The sequence below is a fragment of the Coprinopsis cinerea genome (genome assembly GCF_000182895.1).
Source record: "Coprinopsis cinerea okayama7#130 chromosome 4 map unlocalized cont3.4, whole genome shotgun sequence".
Lineage (NCBI taxonomy): Eukaryota > Fungi > Basidiomycota > Agaricomycetes > Agaricales > Psathyrellaceae > Coprinopsis > Coprinopsis cinerea.
Window position 1 is genome coordinate 1,140,824 of NW_003307541.1, and position 23,204 is coordinate 1,164,027.

General features: G+C 52.1%; 9 protein-coding genes across 9 annotated transcripts; 3 read left to right on the top strand and 6 right to left on the bottom strand.

Moving 5' to 3' along the window:
- Window positions 1–1,384: 1,384 nt before the first annotated feature.
- On the bottom strand, window positions 1,385–3,749 carry CC1G_07815 (cytochrome P450; the record flags this gene model as incomplete). Its single annotated transcript, XM_001838572.2, has 11 exons — window positions 1,385–1,398; window positions 1,464–1,483; window positions 1,540–1,591; window positions 1,735–1,756; window positions 1,788–1,863; window positions 2,111–2,156; window positions 2,374–2,497; window positions 2,556–2,823; window positions 2,879–3,067; window positions 3,340–3,502; window positions 3,695–3,749. 11 exons carry the CDS (start codon window positions 3,747–3,749, stop codon window positions 1,385–1,387), a joined length of 1,029 nt encoding a protein of 342 aa, XP_001838624.2.
- Window positions 3,750–4,300: 551 nt separating this feature from the next.
- CC1G_07816 (hypothetical protein) lies at window positions 4,301–7,406 on the bottom strand (the record flags this gene model as incomplete). The annotated part of the gene is made up of 4 exons (XM_001838573.2): window positions 4,301–4,663; window positions 4,717–4,863; window positions 4,918–6,884; window positions 6,941–7,406. 4 exons carry the CDS (start codon window positions 7,404–7,406, stop codon window positions 4,301–4,303), a joined length of 2,943 nt encoding a protein of 980 aa, XP_001838625.2.
- A 1,574-nt stretch (window positions 7,407–8,980) lies between these two features.
- On the top strand, window positions 8,981–11,148 carry CC1G_07818 (cytochrome P450 78A3p; the record flags this gene model as incomplete). The annotated part of the gene is made up of 11 exons (XM_001838575.2): window positions 8,981–9,200; window positions 9,258–9,390; window positions 9,448–9,633; window positions 9,701–9,965; window positions 10,032–10,155; window positions 10,212–10,225; window positions 10,282–10,471; window positions 10,529–10,610; window positions 10,669–10,797; window positions 10,845–11,015; window positions 11,076–11,148. 11 exons carry the CDS (start codon window positions 8,981–8,983, stop codon window positions 11,146–11,148), a joined length of 1,587 nt encoding a protein of 528 aa, XP_001838627.2.
- An 81-nt stretch (window positions 11,149–11,229) lies between these two features.
- Window positions 11,230–13,031, bottom strand: CC1G_14358 (hypothetical protein; the record flags this gene model as incomplete). The annotated part of the gene is made up of 2 exons (XM_002911313.1): window positions 11,230–12,954; window positions 13,014–13,031. The coding sequence occupies 2 exons, from the start codon at window positions 13,029–13,031 to the stop codon at window positions 11,230–11,232; spliced, it is 1,743 nt and encodes a 580-aa protein (XP_002911359.1).
- A 299-nt stretch (window positions 13,032–13,330) lies between these two features.
- CC1G_14359 (hypothetical protein) lies at window positions 13,331–15,141 on the bottom strand (the record flags this gene model as incomplete). Its single annotated transcript, XM_002911314.1, has 3 exons — window positions 13,331–14,915; window positions 14,948–15,072; window positions 15,127–15,141. The coding sequence occupies 3 exons, from the start codon at window positions 15,139–15,141 to the stop codon at window positions 13,331–13,333; spliced, it is 1,725 nt and encodes a 574-aa protein (XP_002911360.1).
- Window positions 15,142–15,316: 175 nt separating this feature from the next.
- CC1G_07820 (hypothetical protein) lies at window positions 15,317–16,570 on the bottom strand (the record flags this gene model as incomplete). The annotated part of the gene is made up of 4 exons (XM_001838577.2): window positions 15,317–15,882; window positions 15,943–16,132; window positions 16,187–16,265; window positions 16,317–16,570. The coding sequence occupies 4 exons, from the start codon at window positions 16,568–16,570 to the stop codon at window positions 15,317–15,319; spliced, it is 1,089 nt and encodes a 362-aa protein (XP_001838629.2).
- A 1,006-nt stretch (window positions 16,571–17,576) lies between these two features.
- Window positions 17,577–19,347, top strand: CC1G_07821 (hypothetical protein). Its single transcript, XM_001838578.2, has 4 exons — window positions 17,577–17,879; window positions 17,932–18,082; window positions 18,135–18,405; window positions 18,457–19,347. The coding sequence occupies exons 1-4, from the start codon at window positions 17,722–17,724 to the stop codon at window positions 19,278–19,280; spliced, it is 1,404 nt and encodes a 467-aa protein (XP_001838630.2). The 5' UTR covers window positions 17,577–17,721; the 3' UTR covers window positions 19,281–19,347.
- A 475-nt stretch (window positions 19,348–19,822) lies between these two features.
- Window positions 19,823–21,147, top strand: CC1G_07822 (hypothetical protein; the record flags this gene model as incomplete). The annotated part of the gene is made up of 6 exons (XM_001838579.2): window positions 19,823–20,078; window positions 20,144–20,176; window positions 20,230–20,264; window positions 20,324–20,429; window positions 20,485–20,563; window positions 20,613–21,147. 6 exons carry the CDS (start codon window positions 19,823–19,825, stop codon window positions 21,145–21,147), a joined length of 1,044 nt encoding a protein of 347 aa, XP_001838631.2.
- A 127-nt stretch (window positions 21,148–21,274) lies between these two features.
- Window positions 21,275–22,979, bottom strand: CC1G_07823 (hypothetical protein; the record flags this gene model as incomplete). Its single annotated transcript, XM_001838580.2, has 3 exons — window positions 21,275–22,163; window positions 22,214–22,270; window positions 22,321–22,979. The coding sequence occupies 3 exons, from the start codon at window positions 22,977–22,979 to the stop codon at window positions 21,275–21,277; spliced, it is 1,605 nt and encodes a 534-aa protein (XP_001838632.2).
- Between the last annotated feature and the right edge of the window lie 225 nt (window positions 22,980–23,204).

A 23,204-nucleotide genomic window follows, 5' to 3' on the forward strand; every position in this document is an offset into this window, starting at 1 on the left:
TACGAAGTTGCTGCAGTCGGTGTTGTCGGTCTTGTCTTCCGAGTCTTCTTGTTCTTCTTCGGTTTCTTCTTCAGGGAGCGATTGGTTAACCGCTAGTAAAGATGGTGTTGATGGTCTGGTTGAGCTTGGGGTAAGCCCTCGGAGACGTCCTCTGGGTGTGGTTGACTGGGATCCGGGTGTTGAGGCAATTAGGGTGGCTACTGGGTCGACAAATGGCGGTGGTGTAGGGAGTCGTTCCGGGGGATCAGATGCCGAGTATGTGGGAATTCTGTGTGGTCGATGGGGTCGTCACCCGTAAGTACGAGTGACGATGTGTTGGAGCTAGTTCTTTCTGTTACGGTCAAGGGACGCGAAACTCAAGTGAGCATGCACGTCGACCGTAGAGTCGTGGTTCTGAGGCGAGTTCGAGGAGATAGGCGTCTAAGAGTGCCTCACAAGAGGTATTGTCTTAAGACGACTAGAGCGAGTTCGAGGGAAGAGTAGAAGAGGGTATGATTCACGAGAACTAGCTAAGGAACAAGAGAGGTATCTACAGAGCTTATATACCTATCTAGCTACGTGAATATGAGTCAAGAGAAGTCAGAGAAGAAGGCTGCGCGAGCACAGGTTACTGCGGAGCGCAGCAGAGATAAATTAGAGAACAATAGAGAGTGGCTGCGCCGCAGCAAGAAGGAGTCATAAAGAGTCAAAGAAGGCTGCGCCGCAGCAGTAAGAAGAATTAACTGATAAAACAGTCACGAGATAAAGAAAGAGATCATGTGAACAAGAAAGTGAGTCATGTGATAGAGAAAGGACGCGAAGAGAAAAGATAGGGGCGGAATTCGTAACAGTGATTTTCCCTCTGGCCATGTCATGAAAACCGCTGTAAACTTTCAAAAAGGGTCGTTGAACTTCAAAAATTGGGACCTCAAAGTACCTCACCTTGCGGCAACACTACTAATCACCTGTGTCGGGAGTTGCCAGTCCGTTGCTGATGGTATCAACCGGCAGGGAAGGGCAATCACACAATTCCCTAATGGTCAAAGCTCGGCGCAGGCTTGGCGAGGGGTCCCTACGACTCTGAAAAACCGATCTTTACTTACGTAAAGGCCCCAATTCATTGCACACGAGTGTCAAATTTCATAACTTCTCAAAGTACAGTATTCAAAGATACAAAAGTGGATTAAGATTCGATTATCTGAATCGCGGCTACAGACCTGCGATCAAGGAGGTTCATTTACTATCCAAATTGATGGTGCGACAGTTGACACCGAATACCAGAAACTTGAACCAACGGACGCGTCGAAGGATTGAGACGAGGATCCATGGATTTCATGAACCACCATCCAATGGGTTCTTTTGCACTGGGTTGGATATTTAGAGGCATAATTGGGATCAAACACAATCATTGTAGTTCGACTGTATTAACAATCAAAGGCTTCGAAGATAGCTTTCGATCTCTTTGGAACGAGGTCTCGACGCACACTCAAACGGCTCTGGATGTCTAAAGTGAAGGTAAGGTCGTTTCCGAGTGCACTGGCGCGAAAGAATATAACTTACGATAGCGCTCCGTCCGTAACACCGTACTTTATCGTAGGCTTTCCATTTTCATCTGTAGGTGCGACGATGTCAAACATGGCGAGTGTACAAGCGACAGTATAGAACAGTGTCTCGTCACTCATGAATCTGCCAGGACAAATCCTGTGGGGTTCTCTCAGGCCAAAGCTGCTACACAACTCTGACCATCCGACTCACCTTCGCCCGAATCCGAAAGCTGCTGCAGAGGCGTCAATCATCGAGTCATCCACTTTTCCATCTTTGATGTAGCGTTCTGGCTTGAAAGCAAAGGGATCTTCGAAGGTTTCTGGGTCGTGTAAGATCTGCCTGCAGAATCATCAACCGAGGGTCGAGCGAGTAAGGTGCAAGCAATGGTGTACCAGGCATTACCCATGACGGTTCCCTTTGGAATAAAGTACCCATCGTAAACATCATTAGCTGAGAGTCTATGTGGGAGGGCTGAGATAGCAGTGGGATGCTCAGTGAAGGAGAAGAGGGTTTGTGAAGAACGACCTCACCCATTGGTGTTGTCTGATGCGATCTACCCAGTTCCTTCACAATAGCATTAACATACACTAGGCTCTCCTTGTCACTGAATTCGGGCATTCGACCATAACCAACTACACGATCCAGTTCTTCCTGAGCTTTGCGTTGAACCTCAGGGTTTAGCGCCATGAATAACAAAAATGCCACAGCCGTTCCTCTCGTCTTAAAGATGGTCAGTTGGCGAGTAAAGCTTAAAGGCTAGTGTATCAAGGGAACCACGCACAGTGTCCGAGCCAGCTGCGGACGTTCCAGGTCATTTCCGCCCTCACGAAGAACGCGCCCAAAACTCACCTGCATGGATCATCGCAGCCACATTTCGAGCGATAGTCTCTTCTTCAGCCCTCGTGGGATCGTTCTCCTCCGGGAGAGCTTCAACCATACTGCTAACAACGCACGGCCGAGACGTCCCTGCTTTCTAACAGAAACGCAAATTCAATCGAGCCGCCAGCTTGTATTCTGGGAGGAACACCTACCATAGCCCTGGTGACATGGTCGAACTTAGGATCGTTCCTCGCCTTGTAATCAACGGCCTTGTAGTACGCCGCGAAACGTTTGAAATAAGCCCCAGGGAACCAAGTCGGAACGTATTTCAGGATCGGGAATGTATCAACAAGGAAGCTCCCAGGAAGGGCGGCCTGGGCGAATCCCAATGCAGCTTCCATCATGTCCTTGATGAAAGGGTCCTGAAGCGACTTGGTCTTCACGCCATAGGTAATCTCGACCATCATACTTGTGAATAGGCTGTCGAAGCCAATCAGTTTTGGAGGTACGTATCGGAGAAACGGGGCTATCTCACTGGTTGAAGTGGGTGTTCCACGAATCTGGGATGGCTGCTACAGCTTTCATACAGTCAAACACTTGTCTTCTGATAATTGGGTACCATTTCGATATGTCGTTGGATTCGATATGTTGGCGGAACATCTTCCGATGTCGGTTTAGTCGTGTTCCGTAAGGCATGACTGTCATGTAACCCCCCAAGTCCATTCTACGAGGAAGAAGTTCCAATTTTAGATTTAAAGCGCCAGGGCTGTGGAAGCAGAACTTTGCCAATTCGTTCACTCACAGGTCGACCAACATGGGCGGTTGGGGCCTATCAGAATATATATTCGACCGCTTCTCGAATAGATCGTGAATCCTCTTCAGAGTGGACAGAACGAGAATGGGCTGTCCGAAGACTTCAAGATAGACCATATCACCTGGCGAGGGGATCCAATACCGCGTTATCTCTGCATCCAGTTGCGACTAAAATCGACCTACATACCGTACTTCTCAGAGAGTTCCTTGTAACCAATCCAACTGCGTTTGCTTGGTACATCGAAGAGGTTTCCGATGATAGGGTATCCCTTTGGCCCAGGCGGTTTAGGCAATCTGGAGCGGTTTCGCACTCTCTTGTACGTCGCCAAGACGAGAGCGGTCGCCGCTATGCCATACAGGAATGTGGAGGGTGAGGTTAGTCCGTCCATGGTCGCGCCCACAAGACCGTAACAAGTTTGGCAAAGGACAAGTCAAGTCTGTCAAGGAAGCCTTTGGGGAAGGCCTGATGATCGTTTGCGTCGTGCAATGCTTCCCAATTGGTAGACAGGTCCCTGAGCTCGGCTTGGGTGGAGTTAACCAGTTACACCGGACGCGAGGGCAATCGCCAAATCAAATCTCCAGAATTGGAGCATTTACAGAAGGCTGAAACAGAGTCATGAGAACGTCGGAAATCGTGGTAAGTCAGAACAACGTACCATGGAGCGGAAGAGAACGTAATCGCGGTGGACGGGACGAACACATGACAATGAGGAAAAGATAAAGACCCCGTCTTCCGACCTCTTCGCTCTTGACGCTCAGATCGGTAGTGGCCAGAGACAGTTAGCAACCCACGAAATGGGGGTGAAAGTTGTACAAAGGTATTATTTACACCCAGTGGCACAGAACAAGAAAAGAAAAGCTAAAAAGACAGTGCAATTTACATGTGTGTTGAAATAGGTACTATAAAGATAACATGTTCCCTATACACAATCCCCAGTGATAACAGTTACAAGGTCGACAATCCACTCAGAGCGAGGAAGGAAAGAGCATCGAGCAAGTGTCAAAGCCAACATACACGGTACGACAACCTCTAGAAGGAAACGGCTCTATCGGTGGGTGGGTTGAGTGGAAGAGCCTGTCGCAATTTGGTTAGCTGTTGGGTGAAGCACAGTCAGGAGGGGAAACTCACAATCGAAACACATACTCAAGCATGAACTCGCTTGAGTTCACGACCCTCGCCCACATCGTCTTCAGGACGTCTCCTCTTGCTCGCAGTCGGACTGCTGCTCCCAGCAGGCGTCCACCCCGAGCTAGACCCACTCTCCCCACTCTCCCTAGTCCCAAAGTACACATCAATCGACGGCTTCTTCAGCTTCTTCAAGCTGCCATACTGCGCAATCGCCGCAACTCCCGAAGCCGGATTCGAACCCGTGTGCGCCAAGGTCGGGCTAGTAGGGTTCGAATGCACAAGACTATCGATCGACAGAACATCATTCGAGAACAGTTGCTGAATCGGGTCTGAGGATGCAGTGGATGATGGTGGCTTGGGTGGTGGTTTCTTTTTGTACTAGAGGGTAATAAGCAAGGTTTTACAAGGCGAGATGAGGAGGCGAGACTCACTGTCTGTAGTTCGGGTTTACCACGCCATTTGGCTACCGCCTCACAGAAGCGGACTGCAGCCCGCTCAACGGGCTCCGCGGGGTACTGCCATACCAAATCTTCCATATGGGTCGCCAGATCGGGCGTCGATGCTGGGATATCGTAGAACTGTAGGTGGTCAGGGTCAGTCGAGCATTCATGACGTCGAGCCTGGTGACGTACCCTCCTGAGTCGTTCATACATCTCGGCTTCGTACTCTGCCTCGGCACGACCCTTGCCCTTGCGACTCTTGCCAGATGTCGCACTCGAGCTCCTAAGGCTGGGGAACAGCACGCGAACAGCTTCGAAGAGGGTTGGATACTCGTCCGGGTGGAACTCGCTAAACTCGTCATCCTCGTCAAAGAATTCAAGCTTTCTCCGGCGCTTCTTCCATTTCCTCGCTCTCCGCTTCTTCTTCCTCTCTTCATCGTCTTCCTCAGGTGTGACGTCGTCGCCCTCTTCTGCTTCTTCTTCCTCGTCGTCCGCCTCTTCCTCGTCATCCTTGACTAGATCGTCGGGGTTCACGTTTAGCCCAAGGAGTAAGAGACACTCGGCTGCCTCCGTCCCTCTCCACCCAGCCGTCAGGTACCCCTCAAGCACAGCTCGCGTTAGCAGACCAGCGAGCAACATGTACCACTCCCTCGTCGGTTTCAGGGCATAGTCGTACATCCTCTGCTGCTCTTGAGCCAGGGGGGTCGCCTTCTCACTGCCCTCACCGGCCTCGCTAGCGCTGCTACTGCTCTCGTCCACCTCTTCACCCCTGACCTCACGCCCGAGCTCAGCGGCAACCAACGCAGACAACTTGATGAACCGCGGGATGAGCTTGCTGAGCTTCGTATTCCCCGCACCAGTGCAGAACTCTTGTGAGTCGGCTGAACCGGAAGAGGCCGGCGACGACCCCGTTGACGAAGGTGGTTTCTCGTTCCCGAGGTAGACCTTGCGACGCAGCACGCTCCCTCGAAGACCCGGCTTCAACAGCCCAGTACCCATTCCACTGCCGTCTTGCCAGCCGGTGATACCATTGGCAGTTCCACCGGCACCATACCCTCCGCCGATACTCGATAGACCACCAGCTGATGAAGAGGAAGGCACAATGAACGCTCGGCCGCTTGACCCACTCGAGGAACCCACACGCGACTTGGCCTCCACGCAGATCTCACACCCAGTCTGCAGATGCCGTGGGCATCGCGACGTATGAGGTGGAGTAGCGGCTTCCGCACCAGTCGCATAGAGAGACAGAGCACGCTGGGGAGGGGTGGGTCGAGTGACTGGCCCGCGAGGGTGTGGGGGAGATTGCGGTGGAGGAGGCTGGGCATTGTAGATTTGTGAGCCGGGGACGATGAATGGGGATGGCCCTGCGTGGTGGTATTGCGGTTGTGGTGGGTACTGCTGGGGTGAACTGAAGGATTGGTAAGGTGATCCAGTCGGGGTGTATGTCAGCAGCCCGGGGGATTGGGCGGATGGTGACCTATGGTGCTGGGGGTCGGACGAATTGTTGAAGACGCCAGAGACGCGGATGAGGGGAAGAAGGGCTTCGGGGAGGTTGTCAGGGGAAGGGGTGGGTGTCGGTTGGACATCGCGGGGAGGGGGAGTATCGGATACCGCCGTCTGCTCCGATGGAACCGAGGGATTGGTGTGTCGATAAGGAGGATGTGGTGCTTGTCTTGCGAAGAAATCGTTGATGATCGTTCCCAGTGCGAGTCTCAGGCGAACACCGTTTGGTAGGGTATGCGGATGCTTGCCGGTTCTTGTGTTCGGGGCCCCCTCGTACTTCTGCCAGTGACTGTGACTATGGTGGTGATGGTGGTGATAGTGATGCTGGTGGCTGTAATCGTCTGGGGAGGGCTGATGGGGCACTGGTGGAGGTTGTTCCAACATCGATGTGACCACCTTCTCGAGACCTTCAGCTCGCAGTCGTAGGGTGCGAGCAAGAGGTAGATCTTGCTTTCTGAGACGAACTTCCTCTGAGCGATCGTTCGATCCGATACCACGGGCTCTGAGAACGGATGCGTCCTCGCCTTCGCTGCCCACTTCGTCTTCCTCTTCGTAGTTCTCTGGACGAGTGCGATGGGCGTAGTTAGACGATGATGGACCGCCGGTTCGATCGGTCATGCCTAGCTCGGCACGAGCTTGAGCGAATCGGGTCCTTCCTGCACGGGGAGGTTAATCTCGCTTGCAAGGCCCCTAATGTGCTGATGGTACATACCATGAACCCATAACATATGGTCGACAATGAGAGTTCTTGTACTCTTCTCCCTCGGCGGGATCGAATGCAGATGGTGCGCATGCTTGTGTGCAGGAGCACGGAATGCAGGGGTCTTCTGGCTGGTCGAAGCGACGGTCAGAGCTGACGATCCAGTCTTGTTCGTGGTGGTAGCGGTGGTCCCCGATGTCACGGTACTCGTCGAGGTCGTCGAGATCGTTGACCCATGGACGTTGGGCCCTCCCTGATACGACTGGGTCGTCGTTGTCCGATAATAGCCGCCTCCGGAACCCGACACATTGCTCGGGTATGAGATATAGGATGCTGGGGTCGCATTCCTCTGGTCGAACCCGCTGTTCTGGTTCGTCCTGGCTTGATAGTAGCTAGTATTCACATTCGACGTCGTCCTTGTCGTTGAAGTCGCTCCTGGATTGGTATTCAGAAGCATATACGGGGCCTGCGCCGCCATACACCGGGATCACCCTCGACCTTGATGTTTTGTCGCTCCCTGCACTGGTTGTGGGCGACTTTTCACACTGTCGGGGTCGATTTTTAGCCTGTGCGGTCGTCAAACGATGGTTTACGAACCTTGAGATCCAGAAATGTGAGGTTTTAGATAGAAATTCAGGTCCAACCCTGCAGCCGCTGGAAATCAAATGCGGGGAAGGTCCCAAAAAAGGCAACCACCACCCGGCTTTCCCCTTGCCGCCAGCCAATCAGAAAGCGTGAGAACGTCCTCGAGGGCATCTCGGCAAGGCACCTGAGAACTCTTGTCGCCGAAATGCAGCGGAAGCTGAGAGGAAGCTGGATTTGTGCTTTGAAAACTTGGAAGAACAAAGTGGGTCACCTGGGTGGTGCGCTTTACCACGACTCGATACGGTCTATTAAATTTAAGATCAGTAGTGACGTCCGTTGTCCTGAATGTCAACCCTATTTTCAAGGATCGTCGCATCAAGGGACCCGCGCCAATGATCCTTCACGGAGAGCAGAGTGCACGTTCCGTTGCTTTGAGGCCCTGGAGTTGAAGTGGGTCGGTCACGGACAGAGCTTCGGTAGATTACCTTTCATGATGACATTTCTTCACGAGACACAGTATCTCGTGAGAGTCAAGCGTCATAAAGGACATCATGAGGTTGGTGGTTCGGAGAAAGTTACAAAGACGTAGGCACTGGGCTCGGTGAGATGTCGTTCTGTAATAATATCTGATTAGACAACTCATCGTGGGCAGGTTATCAAGATGACAACACTCGACCGAACAGCCCAGCACATTTTGGGCGCCTGGGCCGGATTGCCTTGCCTTGTTAAAACAACCCCGAGCCTCCGTAGCTAACAGGGATCGCCCAATGCATGCTCGCTGTGGTCGGCTACTGAATACCCCGCGGTGAGCTCAAGCACAAGCCTGCCAATACTGCCACCACGGCCGACAAATGACGGGTGAACTCGAAGGATCCGATGATCAGATTTTTCAGGTTACATACTGATAACGCTCTGAGAAATTGAATGGCTCCGTCCGAATTCCGACGAGGTGAGCTTCTTTCAGTTTTGAGGGTCTCGAGAAACTCTTAGCCAGTTCTTAGCTTCGTCTGAATTGCGTAGAAGCCAATGAAAAATGCCGTCATTGTCATTGGAAGGTCTTAGGCTCGGGCCTTTGCCTGTCCTCGGAGTCATCAATGCTGGTACTCTGCAGATTGGAAGCAGCGGTGGAGCGGCGGTAAGCGCTTGCTATTCGCGAGTCTTCGGCTCAATTTCTGAGGAAGCACTAACCACGATTGGCTTTAGTCTGGTGATTCAACAAATGGATCGTCCTCGAATGACGCCCGAGAGAGGACGATGTCCCCAGGCACGCGAAGTTCCCCTTTGCCTGGGGATACGTGTGTACCAATGGAATCTGATGCACCACAAGGGAACCTTTCGTGATTCTGGGGATATTGTGACCGTCGGAGCACGTTCATAAATCTCCGCTACGGGGAACGTCGACCTATGACTCGTCTGTTCACCTTCTCTCTTCTCCCTCAACGCGTGCAGTCGTAGAAGTAGGCGATCATGGACCATCTCTCGAAATTTGACCTATCCGACATCTCCACCCCGACGCTTGCATGTGGAGCAGCATCTCTCGCTCTCCTTCTGGCGTACGCCAAATCGCGAAGGTCGTCGAGACCACCCAAACCTCCAGGGCCCAAGGGATACCCTATCATTGGTAACCTATTCGACATCCCGCAGAGACGCGTTTGGGAGGGATACAAGGAACTATCAGAGAAATATGGTGAGTAGTTAGTCCCCCTCGCGACACACTGATACTCAATGCGCTATTCGTCGAAAGGTGACATGGTATACGTCGAGGCGTTCGGACAATCCATATTGGTCGTCTCCTCTCTGAAAAGAGTGAAGGACCTGTTCGATAAACGGCAAAACATCTACTCCGATCGACCTTGTACGCCCATGCTCGTCGATCTGTAAGTCGTGCTCGAATATCCAAGGCTTAAGGTCCTGACCATCTCATCCTCTTCTAGGATGGACTTTGGCCATTACATGAGCGTAATGCCATACGACAATTGGTACAAACGTCACAGGAAGGTCTTCCGACAACAAGCCGAACACAACGTTGCCGCCTGGCATCCCGTCATCAAGTCCCAAGCAATTGATTTCCTCAAAAGCGTGCTGGCCACACCCGAGAACTGGAGTGTCCATGTTAAGCAGTACGTCCTAACCCAAACTCGTCGACCTGATCCCTTCCTCAAACAACCTCCAACCCGATTAATCCAGGTTGTTCAGCGCTACCGTCGTTGAAATCACATATGGCGTCAAGACATCATCGCCCGAGGACCCATTCACGAAGGACATGAACCAAGTCGCCGACGGATTCGGGGAAGCTGCTCTCCCAGGGAGGTTTCTAGTCGACGTCTTCCCGTTCCTCAAATACGTCCCGAGTTGGCTGCCAGGTGCTGGATTCAAGAGGTTTGCTGAATACTATAAAGATCTGGACCATAGGGCGAGGAATAAGCCTTTTGACCACGTCCTCAAAGCCATGGTATGTGCTTGTAGGATGTATTCTTCATTGAACGCGTTATCATTTGTTCATGGGATGGCGCGTTAGAAAGCAGGAACTTCACCTCCTTGTATGGTCTCCAACATGGTCTCAGTCCTCCCAGAAGAGGGTAGCCCAGCGAGGTCAGAAGAGGAGCAGATTGCTCGCAACGTAGCTTCCATCACACATGCAGGTGAGAACGCAATGTCTCCCGAGTAGGGTCATCGCTGAAACGACCTTCCCTCTCAGCTGGAGCAGAAACTGTGCGTCAATCTCATCAGCCAATGGATCCTTGCCTAATTGCATTTCCTATTCACAGTCTATGGGAACCGCAACAGCCTTCTACGTCTTCATGGCACTAAACCCCGAGGTGCAACGGAGAGCACAGGAGGAACTCGACAGGGTCGTAGGCCCTGTGCGACTCCCAGAGATTAACGATAGGGAAGGCTTGGTGTACATAACCGCCATCCTGAAGGAAGTTCTCAGAATGCATCAAACGACTCCGATGGGTATGTTCCACTCTGCATCTACCATAGCTATTTGAATCTAACTTGACGGTGAATTAGCCCTCCCGCACTCCGCTGCGACCGACGATATCTACGATGGCTATTTCATCCCTAAGGGAACTGTGGTACTGGGCAATGCATGGTACGCTTTTGTTTTCATCACCGATCCCTACTATTCTTAAATGCTATGTATATTACAGGCAAATCCTGCATGACCCCGAAGTCTTCGACGAACCATTCGCATTTAAACCAGAAAGGTACATCAAGGATGGCAAGATTGACCACACAGTCGTCGATGCAACCGCCGCTGCGTTCGGATATGGCCGAAGGTGTGTATCTTGAATGTGCTTCCAGAAACCATCTCCCTTTCGTGAAGAATGGGGCTGACACGGTCCCGCGACTCTAGGATCTGCCCGGGTCGCCACATGGCAATGGACACCTTGTTCTATACCATTGCGTGCACACTAGCCATGTTCGACATCGCCGCGCCCAAAGACGAGAACGGCGAACCCACCATCCGATACGAGACTACCGATGGTGCATTGTCGTAAGTAGTCGAGGTTTACGTCGCCTTGAGGAGCACTGAATGACGGTTCTCTCTCTTTAGACACCCCGTACCTGTTCAATGCTTCTTGACTCCCCGATCTCCCGAGCATGCGAGATACATTCGAAGTCTATGAAGAGTTGCAAGAGTATCATACAAAGTCCATACACGCAGCTCATTCTGCTAAATGAATGGCAGTCGATCCGATCGCCGTACATTAGATGTCTCGCCCACTAAGGAACGAGAGATGAGGATGATTATCGAAAATGTCCGTGAATCCCTCGTCCCAATGTCGCGAGAAATCTATCCGCGACAGCCTCAGACTGTCCTCGCCTACAACTTCTACGTCAATTGTAACACCACGAGACTCCAAAGGTTTTATCTTCTCCAAAATTTGGCTTGGGTCGACAGCCGGAGAGTAATTTCCATCCAGCCTGATAATTAACTGCTTGAGGTAGGTAAACTCGTTTTCGTCTGCGCCGGATGGAGGTGGTAATCGGGAGGAAATCATTTCTACCAACGCGTTGAAAGGGAATTCATCGACTGAGGCATTCGGCCAACGTTCCCTGGCAATGCCCGACGTTTCAAGGTAAAGCTGTAGAGTCTGAAGGTTGCTGAGCAGTGAGTTGTCCTTGGACAAGGTGAATAACTGGAAGAGATCCCCTGGAGCCTCGTAGATACTGACGCTTAAGGAAAGCTCGGAAAGCTGAGGACACATCTCCAGACACCGCGCCACCTTGTTCAACTTGGCATATATCCCCACATCGCACAAAACCAACCTCTTCAAATGGCTGAACAATGGGGCGTTCTCCACGTCCCACACGTTTGACGGGTCCGCGTCTGTCCATAATCGTAGAGTGGTCAAGCGGGGTAGGGCCAAACGCCAGGGCACACTGAAGGGGGATTCGCTGAAGAAAGTCAATTCCTTCACAGGTGACTCCACCATGCCATCCGGTGGAACGAAAGGAGGTATTCCCGTGGCAAGGTCGGGGGCCCTTGACAGCCAGAATAGCCCCCGTTCGAGAGACTTGCATATCTTGAGCACTGTAACGCAGGTCGTCTGGGGTATCCGTGGACCGACGTATAGGTGCGTCAGGTTGGCCCAAGGGAGTTGAGCGGGGACGCACATCGACTGAAGGATCGCGTGTGTTAGGGATGGAAGATTGGGAGTATTGTATGCGGATAGTTCGCGACGAGGGGGAGGATCGTTACGAAGTTCAAAAATCGCGAAGCGGACCGAAGGAAAGGTGAAGGAATCGAGATTGGGTATGAGGGCATGTGTCGAAATTCGAAGGCGACGCAGATTCGGTGTGGTTCGATGGCCCATGATCTCGTTCTGGGAGACGTCGAGGCTGGGGTCTGGTTTGGCCTTTCCTGGAGGCGGACCGATGGAAAGATCCAAAGACCATGCATGGCCGCCCATTTTCTCCATCGCAGATAGGGCGCTGGCAAGTCTATGTGCTTCTACCTCAAAGTGGGTAGGCTGCTTTCTTGTATTCGAATTCGCATTAATCACAATCCGGGTCCAGAGTGAGGGGGTACCAATCGCAATTTGACGCCACAGCCTGCTGACCGCACACAGGAGCAGGGTCGCATTGGCAAAGGTGAACGTTTTCTTGCACCGGAACTTCAGCACCCTGCCAGTTGAGGAGAAGACGAAATGTTCGAAGACTTGCGCCCATAATTCGGCAGGCAATAGTCGTAAGTTGGATAGAATGCCCCGGCACGCTTGTATCCGCTCTTCCAGAAGGTCGAGCTCCGCTTGGGTCTCCTTGCGTATGAACCAATCCCTAGGAAGTTGGAGACAGGCTAGTTGTTCCAAAAGAGATGCGCGACGCGTTTGGTATTCCGATATCACCAAGGATACACGATCGTAGCTGGAGCCATCCACTTCCCCTCCGGTAGACGATGCAGCTTCTACCAGATCAGGAGGCAAATCGAGCTAACATGGAACGACTGGGTTAGCAGGTGGCTTAACCCCACAGTCAGAGGCGACTTCACCTCTGTTGTCCTGGACATCGATCGGGACAGGGACAACGCATGCGCAACAGCGACGCCTCTCGACTCTAGGCTAAGTAGTTCGGCACAACGGGAGGATGATATCATCTGATCCATCAGTCATTTCGGACCATTTCGGTCCGCCATCAAGTTTCAACGCGCGCTTAATAACGCTGAACGCTGGCGTCAGTGTTGAACGTTGAAGAATTCTAAAGGGTGAGTTATGTGCTCTATAAGTAAACTCTTTGAAACCGCTGTAAGGCAAAGGAGCTCATAAACTCTGGATAATTAAGAATCCCTGCCTACTTTACATCCAACTCCTAATCACTGAGAAATGACAAAAACGGATGTTCGTTTACAAAGTCCATGAATCCCTCGTCCCAATGAAGGGAGAAATCCAAACTGGGTGATCTCAGATACTCTTTACTGACAACCCTCACATCGATATTCACGTTCGGGCACCCCAAGTCTTTCAGTTTCTCCAACGTCCGATCCGGAACCACAGCTTGCTCCCCTGGATCTCCCTCCAACCTAATGGCTACTTGTTCGAGATACCGGACGATGGGCCCATCCGATTCCTCGAGTGTTCCAGAGGGCGGAGGCAGCCTGGAAGATATCATCTCCACCAAATCGTCAAAGGGAGAGGAGCGTGCCGCCGTTTGGTTGGGACTCGGAGGAGCGCCCATCGGTTGAAAGTGAATCTGCAACGCCCGAAGGTACTTCAGCAACGGCTCCTGTCCAGAGAAACTGAGCGCCCTGAAGACCTCGCCAATATCCTCTCCTTCCCTTGGAATAACATTCAGAGCTAGCTCCGAAAGGAGGGGACACATCCTCAAACAGTCAACGATTTCAAAGCAGTGCATATAACCATGCACATTGACGAGGTTCAATCGCCTCAAGGAGCTGAAAAGGCAGGTGTTGTAGGCGTGCCAAAATGGATGCACACCATGTGGCCTCGCCCACATTCGGAGAGTCGTGAGGTTGGGGAGCGCCAACACGGCAGATACACCCGAGTAATCAAACGGCGAGTCTTCGATGAAAGATAAATCCTTGACTGGCGATTCGACGACTCGGTCCTGTATTAACTTGAGAGGCTCAACTCGGGTGTACCCATCTTCATCGATGATCCAAAAAATGCCTCGTTCGAGACGCCTGCACCCCTGGAGTAGGGCAACGCAAGTGACGACATATAGTTGCTGTCCTATGTATAGGTGGGTCAGGCTATCCCATGGGAGAGAAGGGGGAAGGCTGCCCGATTGGAGGATGAGGTGCGTTAGGGCTGGAAGGCCCGGGACGATGTATGTCGCTGGATCACGATGATAGACCGGCGTACTGTCTTTCAGCTCGATGGTGACAAAGCGAACTGAAGGAAAGGTCAAGGAACCGACGTTGGATATGAGGGAGTGGGTCGACATTCGAAATCGACGCATATGCGATGTGGAGGGGTGTGACATGATCTTGTCGTACAAGGACAAGTCAAGCCGGGGAGATGTCGCGATGGCTGAAGTGGGGGAGATGGTGAGATCCAAAGACCAAGGTCGCGTTCCGATGTTCTCCAACGCGAAAAGGGCATTACAAAGTTGCCCTGCCTTGACTTCGCAATGACATGAAGTAGGATTGCTCGGGTGGGAGGCTTCCGCGTCAACTGTGATGTTGGTCCAAATTGTAGGAGTGCTTAGAGCAATTCGACGCCATAACTTGTTAACAGCGCAGAGAACTAAGGCGGGGTTGGAAACCTGCTTGTCTCTTGCCGATTCCACGCTTTCGCTCGAAGAGTTGAAGAGACGAAATGGTGGAATATGTGCGCCCAAAGCTCTGCAGGAACTCGTCGCATACTGGACAGGAGGCCTCGGCATGCTCTGATCCTCTCTTCCATAATGCGAGCCTCGATTTGAAGCTGTATTCCTGTGGATAGGTCGTCAGGAGAGGAGACCCACTCAGAAGGTCTGGCGTATTGTGATTGGTATTCCAGGATCAACGATGTTAGACGCTGGAGGGTTGCAGGATCAGGTTCCCCTCCATCAGATGATGCGAATGGGGCAACATCAGGAGGTAAACCGAGCTGGGATCATCATTTTAGTGGAGAACCAAGGCATCCATCGGAAAGATTACTCACCTCTAGCCTGAGCATGGGTGGCAAGAAAGGATGAATGAAATGCTGAAAACCTGCACGATTATCTGATGTGATTGCGCTGACCACCACATTTGGAACCACAATCGAACTCCGAGCTGGACGCCAAATTCCGTGAAGAGAGTTAAAGCGGAACGCTCCAGATGTCATTGCATTGAACGGGAGTGCATACATCTCATGGGGTTTCATTTGGATGTGCTACGAGTTTGATGCCCGATACCCCCTTCTCCAACCGCTTTAGACCGTCTGGAACACCTGCTAACCCTCCTGGTAGCACCTCTGCTTTGAGTGGCTGCGAGAACAGGGTGTCATACATCAGCGACACTCCCATCGTAGCAAGGGCAAAGGTGCCTACCTGGATAGTGCCGTCGCTGAGTAAAGCAGAAGCGTTTGCCCATAGTGTGGGTAGATAAGGGGCATTGGCAGGATACGTTCGCATACTAAACACCCTTGAGACTGTTTTGCCCGACGTGTCTGCATTCAGCCCTGCGGTGTAGACGAAATTTCCCTCAGGCGGTAGAAGCTCGAGCAGGGCTTTCTGGATCTCGTCGCCACCAACAGCATCATAGATCGCTCGAACAGGTACTTTGGAGATCTTCCTAATTTCTTCAATGATGGTTTCGGGGGAGGCGTGGCGGTCAATAACGTGCGTCGCACCAAGGCTGGTCAAGTGTTGGTTGTGCTTGGACGAGGCAATCGTGATGATGGGGTTGAATCCGGATGCCTTGGCAAACTGGATAACTACAAGTAGCTCATATAATCAGAGCATGCCGGAAGTTGGCGATGTACAACCGTACTTACCCAGTTGACCAACAGAACTTGATCCTCCGTTGATTACAAGCGGCGTGTCGACATAGGCGCCTTTGCCTCCAGGGTTGAAGAGAGGCGTCAGGCCGAGGCCTATCGGGTGGATATTGTAGAGACCGAGATACGCAGTGGTGAGAGCAGTTGGGAGAGTTGCAGCGTCATCGTATGAGAAACCGTCAGGGATCTATGTCAGAGCGCGTCAATATGCATCGAACTCCCATCATGTAGGAATATTCACCTTGGCTAGAAGGTTCGGATCAGCCTTAGCCAGCTGTTGGAACCCATTGTGATCATTCTCAAACCCGCCATGCGTGAATCTGTTAAGCGCTCAGAAAAGAGCAGCGGGAGATAGGGAAACCAGGACATACACACGATCTCCCTTCTGGAGATTCGTCACACCTTCGCCAATCTCCTCGATGTCACCGGCAATGTCCAGGCCCAGGATGGCGGGAAACTCGTTTGCGTATATTCCAAAGCGTTGTATCTTCCAGTCGACAGGATTCAGGCCAACGGATTTGACTCGAATGAGAACCTCGCCGGGTCCTGGGGTAGGGATCTTGGTATCGCCAAGTACGAATTCTCCAAACTTCTCTGGAAGTAGTACCGCTTTCTGCGTGGTCATAGTTCGTTCGATGTGGGTTGTAGGACGGGGATTGCTGGGCGTTGGGGTTACTTATACCAATCCAGATAAGAAGGTTGCTGAGCAAGTCGTCGACTAGCGGGTTGAGGTCAGAAGCGTTGGTGGCTGACCGATTCTCTTCGTAATCTCGAACTTACCTCGGCCAATCCCACATTAAATACGTATGTCAACCATGACTATCGCGAATCCATCCTCCTGTCTGTGAATAGATTTTTGAAAGTATGACGCAAGTACTGTTCAAGCGATGTGCCCGTGTTCAGCGCACGATAGGATTATTCAGACACAGTCAGGCTACGCACCATACTATACATAGCGGAGCTTGTTGCCTTTGGAGTGTGAAATGAAATAAGGTGCCACTCGAGGCCGCGTATACACGGACGGCAGTCCTTCAATGAATGCCTGAAGCTCGAGAAAGGAAGTCGCCCCCTCCTTCCTGGGATTTCTTGCGAGAAAGAAATGGGGTACTTGTGGGTGCCACCTTGAATCGGTGACAGTGGGATACCATGGCGATGAATCGGAGGGGACACCACGGCAGATTTCAGCTGCGTTCTGTGGATGAAGAAGTAAAACAAGACAACAGACTGGGGTATGTACAATGTCAAGTCGAGGAGCTGGTGCGCAAGCGAGGAATGCCAAGTCGTGACGACTCGACGCTGACGAGAAAACATTTGATCGGAGGCTCGGATGCAATACAGGCTGTCCAGCGAGTCTCGCCCTCTTGGCTGATTTATCTCTTCCCAACTTGAACTTGCCCTTACCTGCATGTCTTCCGGATTTGAAGTTACCAACAGCCTCTGCGACACAGGGCCTTCGTGACGAGAGCGCCCAACCGAGACCATCACAAAGCAACCATCCATCATGGATACTCCTTACCATCCCTTCTTCGGACAATGCCAGATCTTGGACAAAAGAGGGTGCAATTTCCGGCGTTGGAGATGTACATAAATGCTCCAACCCATGATGTGCTGTTGTTCCTTCACCCCACCTCCCTCCTTCCACGTTCCTCGAGCAGCGCTCGTTTTCTGAACTGTTTACAGTTCACTCTCCCTCCGCCCTCGTAGACCTAGCGTCTCAACTCAAATCGGCTGTCTGGACCGCACAGCAAATCTTGAAGACTTACGATCTCGACGACCATGGTCAACTTTACGATCCTTGCTGGAGGCTTCACTAGCTTCATTGCTACCTATGTTTTCGACACCGATTCCGGAGCGCTCTCTTTGACGAAACAGAACCCAACGGGTGACAGCGTATCATGGATCGCCTCTCATTCCCAAGACCCAAGCATCTTATAGTGAGTGCAAAGCGACGTGTGCTCATTTTAATCCTTTAACGGGGTATTTCAGTGCTGTCAATGAGATTGGGCCCGTCGGAAACCTTCAATCGTTCCTAGTGGATAGCCAGGGCGGATTGACTCTTGTCGACACCGTGGCCACAGGTGGCAACGGCCCTACATTCACGAACCCTCTGACCACAGGAGAAGTGTCAGCCATGAATGTACGTTTCTTTCAGCCTTCCGATTCTTTCCCATACTGACTGCATGACTTAGTTCGGCTCCCCCAACGCTGCTTTCATTGCCACAGACCCGCTAGATCCCACCCGCTTCATCCAAGACAATCTAGCGTCTACTGTCGTCGAATTCCCTGTCAACGGAGGCCCTTCCAACCCCCACCAGTCTGTTGAACACAACGGTGAAATATTCGTCCCTGACCTCGGAGCTGACAAGATCTGGCGAGTGGCGAAGGATGGCGAAACCTTCAGAGTACAAGGGCAGATTGATGTTGAACCCGGGAATGGACCAAGGCACATTGCGATCCGAGGTACGATTATCCCCGCTACCACACTGTTACTTGATTCTGATCGGTACCCAGACAATTTGTTGTTCACCCTCAACGAGAAGACATCGACACTCACCGTACAGCCTATTCCAGAGGCTCCCAACGGCACCACACTCCCACTCATCGCCAATGTCTCTATCGTCCCCACCCTCGAGCCCGGCTTCAACGGTTCCTTCTTCGCTGCTGAAATCGTCATTTCAGAACCGACAGAGGCCTTCCCCGATCCCCTCATCTATGTCAGCAACCGCAATCTCGGTCCTGATATCGACGAACGAGGCGACACCATTGCCATCTTCGAGTTCAAGTTCCCGTCCAACGGTAGCGACGAAACAGCACCCTCGCCATCCTCGAGCGGCTCTCCAACTAGCAGCGTCCTGACTGGACCTGTTGTCGCCACCCTTCGACCCGCTCCTGTCGCGAAACGAATGATCAAGCATCATGCTCGCCAACGCACCGCCCATGAACAGATTCGCAGGCAATATGGCTATGGTGGTTACGATTATGGTACCAACGCTCCTTCATCAGACTCTTCACCAAGCCCTGCTGGGGTGACCATGGCTGGAACTACGATCACTCTGGTTGCAGCCCTCCCATCCGCAACTCCCGTTGCCGAAACAACCGCTGAAGTGCCTGCCGAAGGTTCCCTTACGCTCGTTAATCAGATTTTCACAGGCCTCCAACAGATCCGTAGCTTTGCTATTGGAAAGGCTGCCGACGGTGGTGACGAGTTCTTGATTGCAGGAGCCAACACTGAAGGAGGTGTCGCTGTTTTCCGACGGACAGAGGGTGGTCGTAACCTTGAGCTTGTCGCGCGCAACACCGAACTTCAGAGCAGAACCAGCTTCGTTTTCTTGTAGTTTGGGGGCTTTGTTATCTATTGGTTAGACAACTTTGGAATTCACTTTCCTGAACAGGAGTTTCATAAATCACACCGCGTTCGGCGCATCTGGTTGGAGTTTATCGAGCAGGTTCTTTCCCCCTTTCGACTTGAAAGATTCCATACCTCCTCTAACTGGACGCTTCTTATTGGCTCGGATATGATTCTTTCTAGTCATGAGGTGCTGATCTTTAGTTAATTGTGAGAAAAGGGATGGCAAGGAAGGACCCAAACGTTTGCCTCGAGGATGTGGATTTACGTGAAGACCTCAGGCTTTTGAATGGACTCCTGAACTCTTTTATCTTTCTTCCCTCCCTTTCCCGCTCACACTTATCTACCAGTGCTTCAGTGCAGTCCAATCCTTGCTACGACCCCTAGCCCGAGAGCCACGAATTCAATAACCAAACGGAGATACGGCTCCACACTTTTCCCGTGTCGTCATTGAGACCAGCCTTTGCCGCCGGCCTGCGCTCTAAACCAAAATCTTGCGCCCCCAACCCACTCTCCTTTCCTCCGTGGCACATGGACACCTACTACTTTCCTGACGTGTCGACTCTTCAGAATCCTCCTAACAAGGCCGACCTAAAATGGCTCAACGTTGCTATCAGCCTCTCCTTCATCCTCTTCGACATTGGCATCTCGACGGTCTTCCGACTAGGACTCAGTGCTTCGCTCTTAATTGCCTCTCTACGATGTATAGGCCAACTTGCGGTCGTCGCAAAGCTTTTGCAGACAGTGTTCGAGACTGAGAACCCTTGGTTGGTTGCTCTTATCTCATGTGAGTGCTTCTTTCGTCACAATGGACCGCGACTGAACCTCGGCCTCGGTGGGCTTCCGTAACAGTCGTGCTCAACTTCCTTGGGACTTTCGAAACAGGTGGGTCAGAGAGCCTTCGGGAACGAGGAAATGGTTGAATGTATGATGAACAGTGGTCAACAAATCACCACGAAGGTTTTGCTACATGGTATGTCTCACCTCAGCATTCATTAAGTTCTGGTCTGACAATCCACGTTTTAATTACAGTTCCCGGCGGTCCTGGTTGCGATGCTAGGCTCAACGATACCCATATCCATCATTGGAACGCGATTTGCCATGTCAGTCCAGCCGTTTTGGACACCGATTCAATACAGTTCGTATATCCCGACGTCTCTTGTCGTTTTCCAGGCCTGACACCAAGCCCACAGTACCCATCGTTGGAATGCTATGCGGTTCCACGATTTCCGGAATCGTAGTGGCCACCAGCTACGTCCTCAAAGAGCTCATGTGCGTAGTTCATACTCGTCCAAACAGCAGAAACCTATCCTCTTTGCAGGGAAAACCGTGATAAAGTTGAGATCTACCTCGCCTTCGGTGCCACGAGAACAGAAGCATGTCAACCCATCGTGGTCGAAGCACTCCGACTAGCTCTCACCCATCCAATAAACAACATGAGGTACGTGCTGATGCACTCCCCTTCCCCTCGCTTCCCCGTCCAAAAGGCTGACTGGAAGCAAACCAAAAGCGTCCTCGGCATCATCGCGATCCCCGGCATGATGACAGGTGCCATCCTAGGAGGAGCCGATGTGCAGCAAGCCGCCAAACTCCAGATGATCATCGTCTTCATGATCACAGCGAGCACTTCTCTAGCCGCCATTCTAACGACCTTCGCCGCCATCCTTGTCGTCGTCGATACGGAACACCGGATACGAGGGGACAGGGTTTCCATCCGGAGCGGAATGCAGCTTTGGCCGAAGAGTTTCGGTTTGAAGACTGTGTTCTTGTGGGTTCTGGGAGGTGTTAGGTTGTTCATGAGTAGACTGAGTGGGAATGGAGGGGATGAAGGGGAACTGAGAGGTCTGCTTGATTAATCTCGATGCTATACTCTAACCAAAGGTTCTAATCGCACACTATACTTGAGACGCTATGCTATCCTATTATATCTTCACAGGGAATTAGTCGATATGGTACAACATGGAAACGTTGAACTCACAGGTTCTACCAAACGCGGCTGAAATCCACCTTCAAAGTGGTACGTCGTTTCATGATATCCTCCAGCACATCGTCCTCGACATTGCCGCGAAGCCTCAACATCTTCCACTGCGACCCCATCGCAATCCGCATTGCATGCAAGTCAGTCGTGTTCCCTTGATCATACAGCGAAAGCGAAACACTGGAAATCCCCGTGAACCGAGTGGTTGTGAACAGCGGGTCGAGGGAGACAGACGACCCAAGCGACAGCGACTTGAGCCTCGGATACGAAACCTTCGAAGAAGGGGGAGAACTTGGCGCTCCCTGCATTTGTGCATCTGGATCGACTTTAGGTTCGGTATCGCAAATCGCCGCTCTCCGAGGGTCCCGCATCGTCTCGACGACATTTCGAATCTCCAACGAGGCCAGGATATCACAATCTTCCAAGATGCCCAGGACTTCGGTTAAGGCAACGTTGCACTCGGTGATGGAGAGGCTGGTCAGGAAGTGCGGTTTGATGACCCTCATCACGCTGGGAAGGAGGACTGGGGGGCCCTCCCAAGACGTGCTGTAGATCTCTACACCGGGGTCCCTCTTCGGCTTCGGGCTCCCCTTCCATCGTTGGCTACCCTCTCCATCTTCCACCAACCTGGCTTTCGCCTTCATCTGCGCGACATACCGCGGATTTGGGCTGAGACCATACTCGATTCGGTGGAAGAGGGCATCCGACGTCGATTCTGCCTCGATCTCGTACTCAATCTCCAATTTGACGGGCTTCGGAGGAGTAGCGTCGAGGAAAGAGGCCAAGTTGACTTCCTGTCGAGCCCACACCGGTGATATGGGCGAACCGAGCGGAGAGTCGACATCCATCGAGTCGGTCATGTCAGAAAAGGTCGGCGAATCGGTCACCTCTCCGCTTCGAGTACGCTTCAGTTGGGATGGCACTCAGACACCCTTAGTACTTACCTTGGATCGTAGTAGCCATACTTTTTCCCTGACCTTTGTGATACCCTCCTAAGCTGTCTGTTACGTGCGCTTCAGCTAAACTTCACGGATAGAAAAAGCTGTCATACCTGGGATCATAGTAAACATCCCGAGGTCCACCTCTTCGCGTCTCCCCCTTCACGAAGAGGCGTCGAAGCATCATTCCCATCGACCATGCGAGCCTTAAAAGGAATTCGTCGATCTTGGCAATAATTCTGTATGTGAGAGTGAATGGGTAGCAAATGATCGCATAGACAAAGGCGAAGAGATGGTAGACGAGGGCGCCCAGCGCGCTAAGAACCCCGGAACTAAAACGCAACGGATGTTTGACCGACGCGCTGGCGGGGCTGGCATTGATTACACGGATTGTCGATGTTGAAGGAGTCCAAGGCGGTTGCTGCCAGGTGTTATATATCCGCGGCGGACGATGGCGGGGTTGCACAACTGAAGAGCTTGTGGAAGGCGAGTCCTCAGAGTCTTCTGAGTCTCCCAAGCTGATGTCGTACCGTGGTGGAGGTAGCGTTGGCTGCGGTGATCTCTCAAAGGCCGGGGTCGACTCGGGAGCAGGCGGGGTAGATTCCGTAATGTTGCTGGTACGAGAGTTGAGCGAGGCAAGGATCTGTCTGACTTCCGCTTCGTCCGCTGCAGGTGAAACGTCGCCCGTCCTCTTCTTGGAGCCGCGTCGCCTTTTGATCATCGCAAGGATGTGTATGCTACCGTACCGTTCCAGTGAGTAAAGGTGCTTCATCGAGAATGCGAGATGCCTAACCTTCAGCGGTTGATATTGAAAAGGTTGGACGAAGGGGGGAATGGAAACCAATATTCTCCAGAGTCCATTGCTATTTCAATAGCGTGCTCAAGCTTGGGCCCGTGTTCTTGTTGTGAGTTTCAGTCATAGTCGCGTGGGCGATAACAATGCGAAACGCGAAACCCCAGAATGGGGTTAGGTGCCCATGCGCCCGCGGGTTGTCAC

What these genes read in the sequence shown, in the direction of transcription:
- CC1G_07821 (XM_001838578.2), top strand. Translation starts at nt 17,722, where the DNA reads ATGGTCAACTTTACGATCCTTGCTGGAGGCTTCACTAGCTTCATTGCT. An exon ending in GAGAAGTGTCAGCCATGAAT is followed by an intron (nt 18,083 to 18,134) that starts GTACGTTTCTTT and finishes TGCATGACTTAG; the next exon opens with TTCGGCTCCCCCAACGCTGC. An exon ending in AAGGCACATTGCGATCCGAG is followed by an intron (nt 18,406 to 18,456) that starts GTACGATTATCC and finishes ATCGGTACCCAG; the next exon opens with ACAATTTGTTGTTCACCCTC.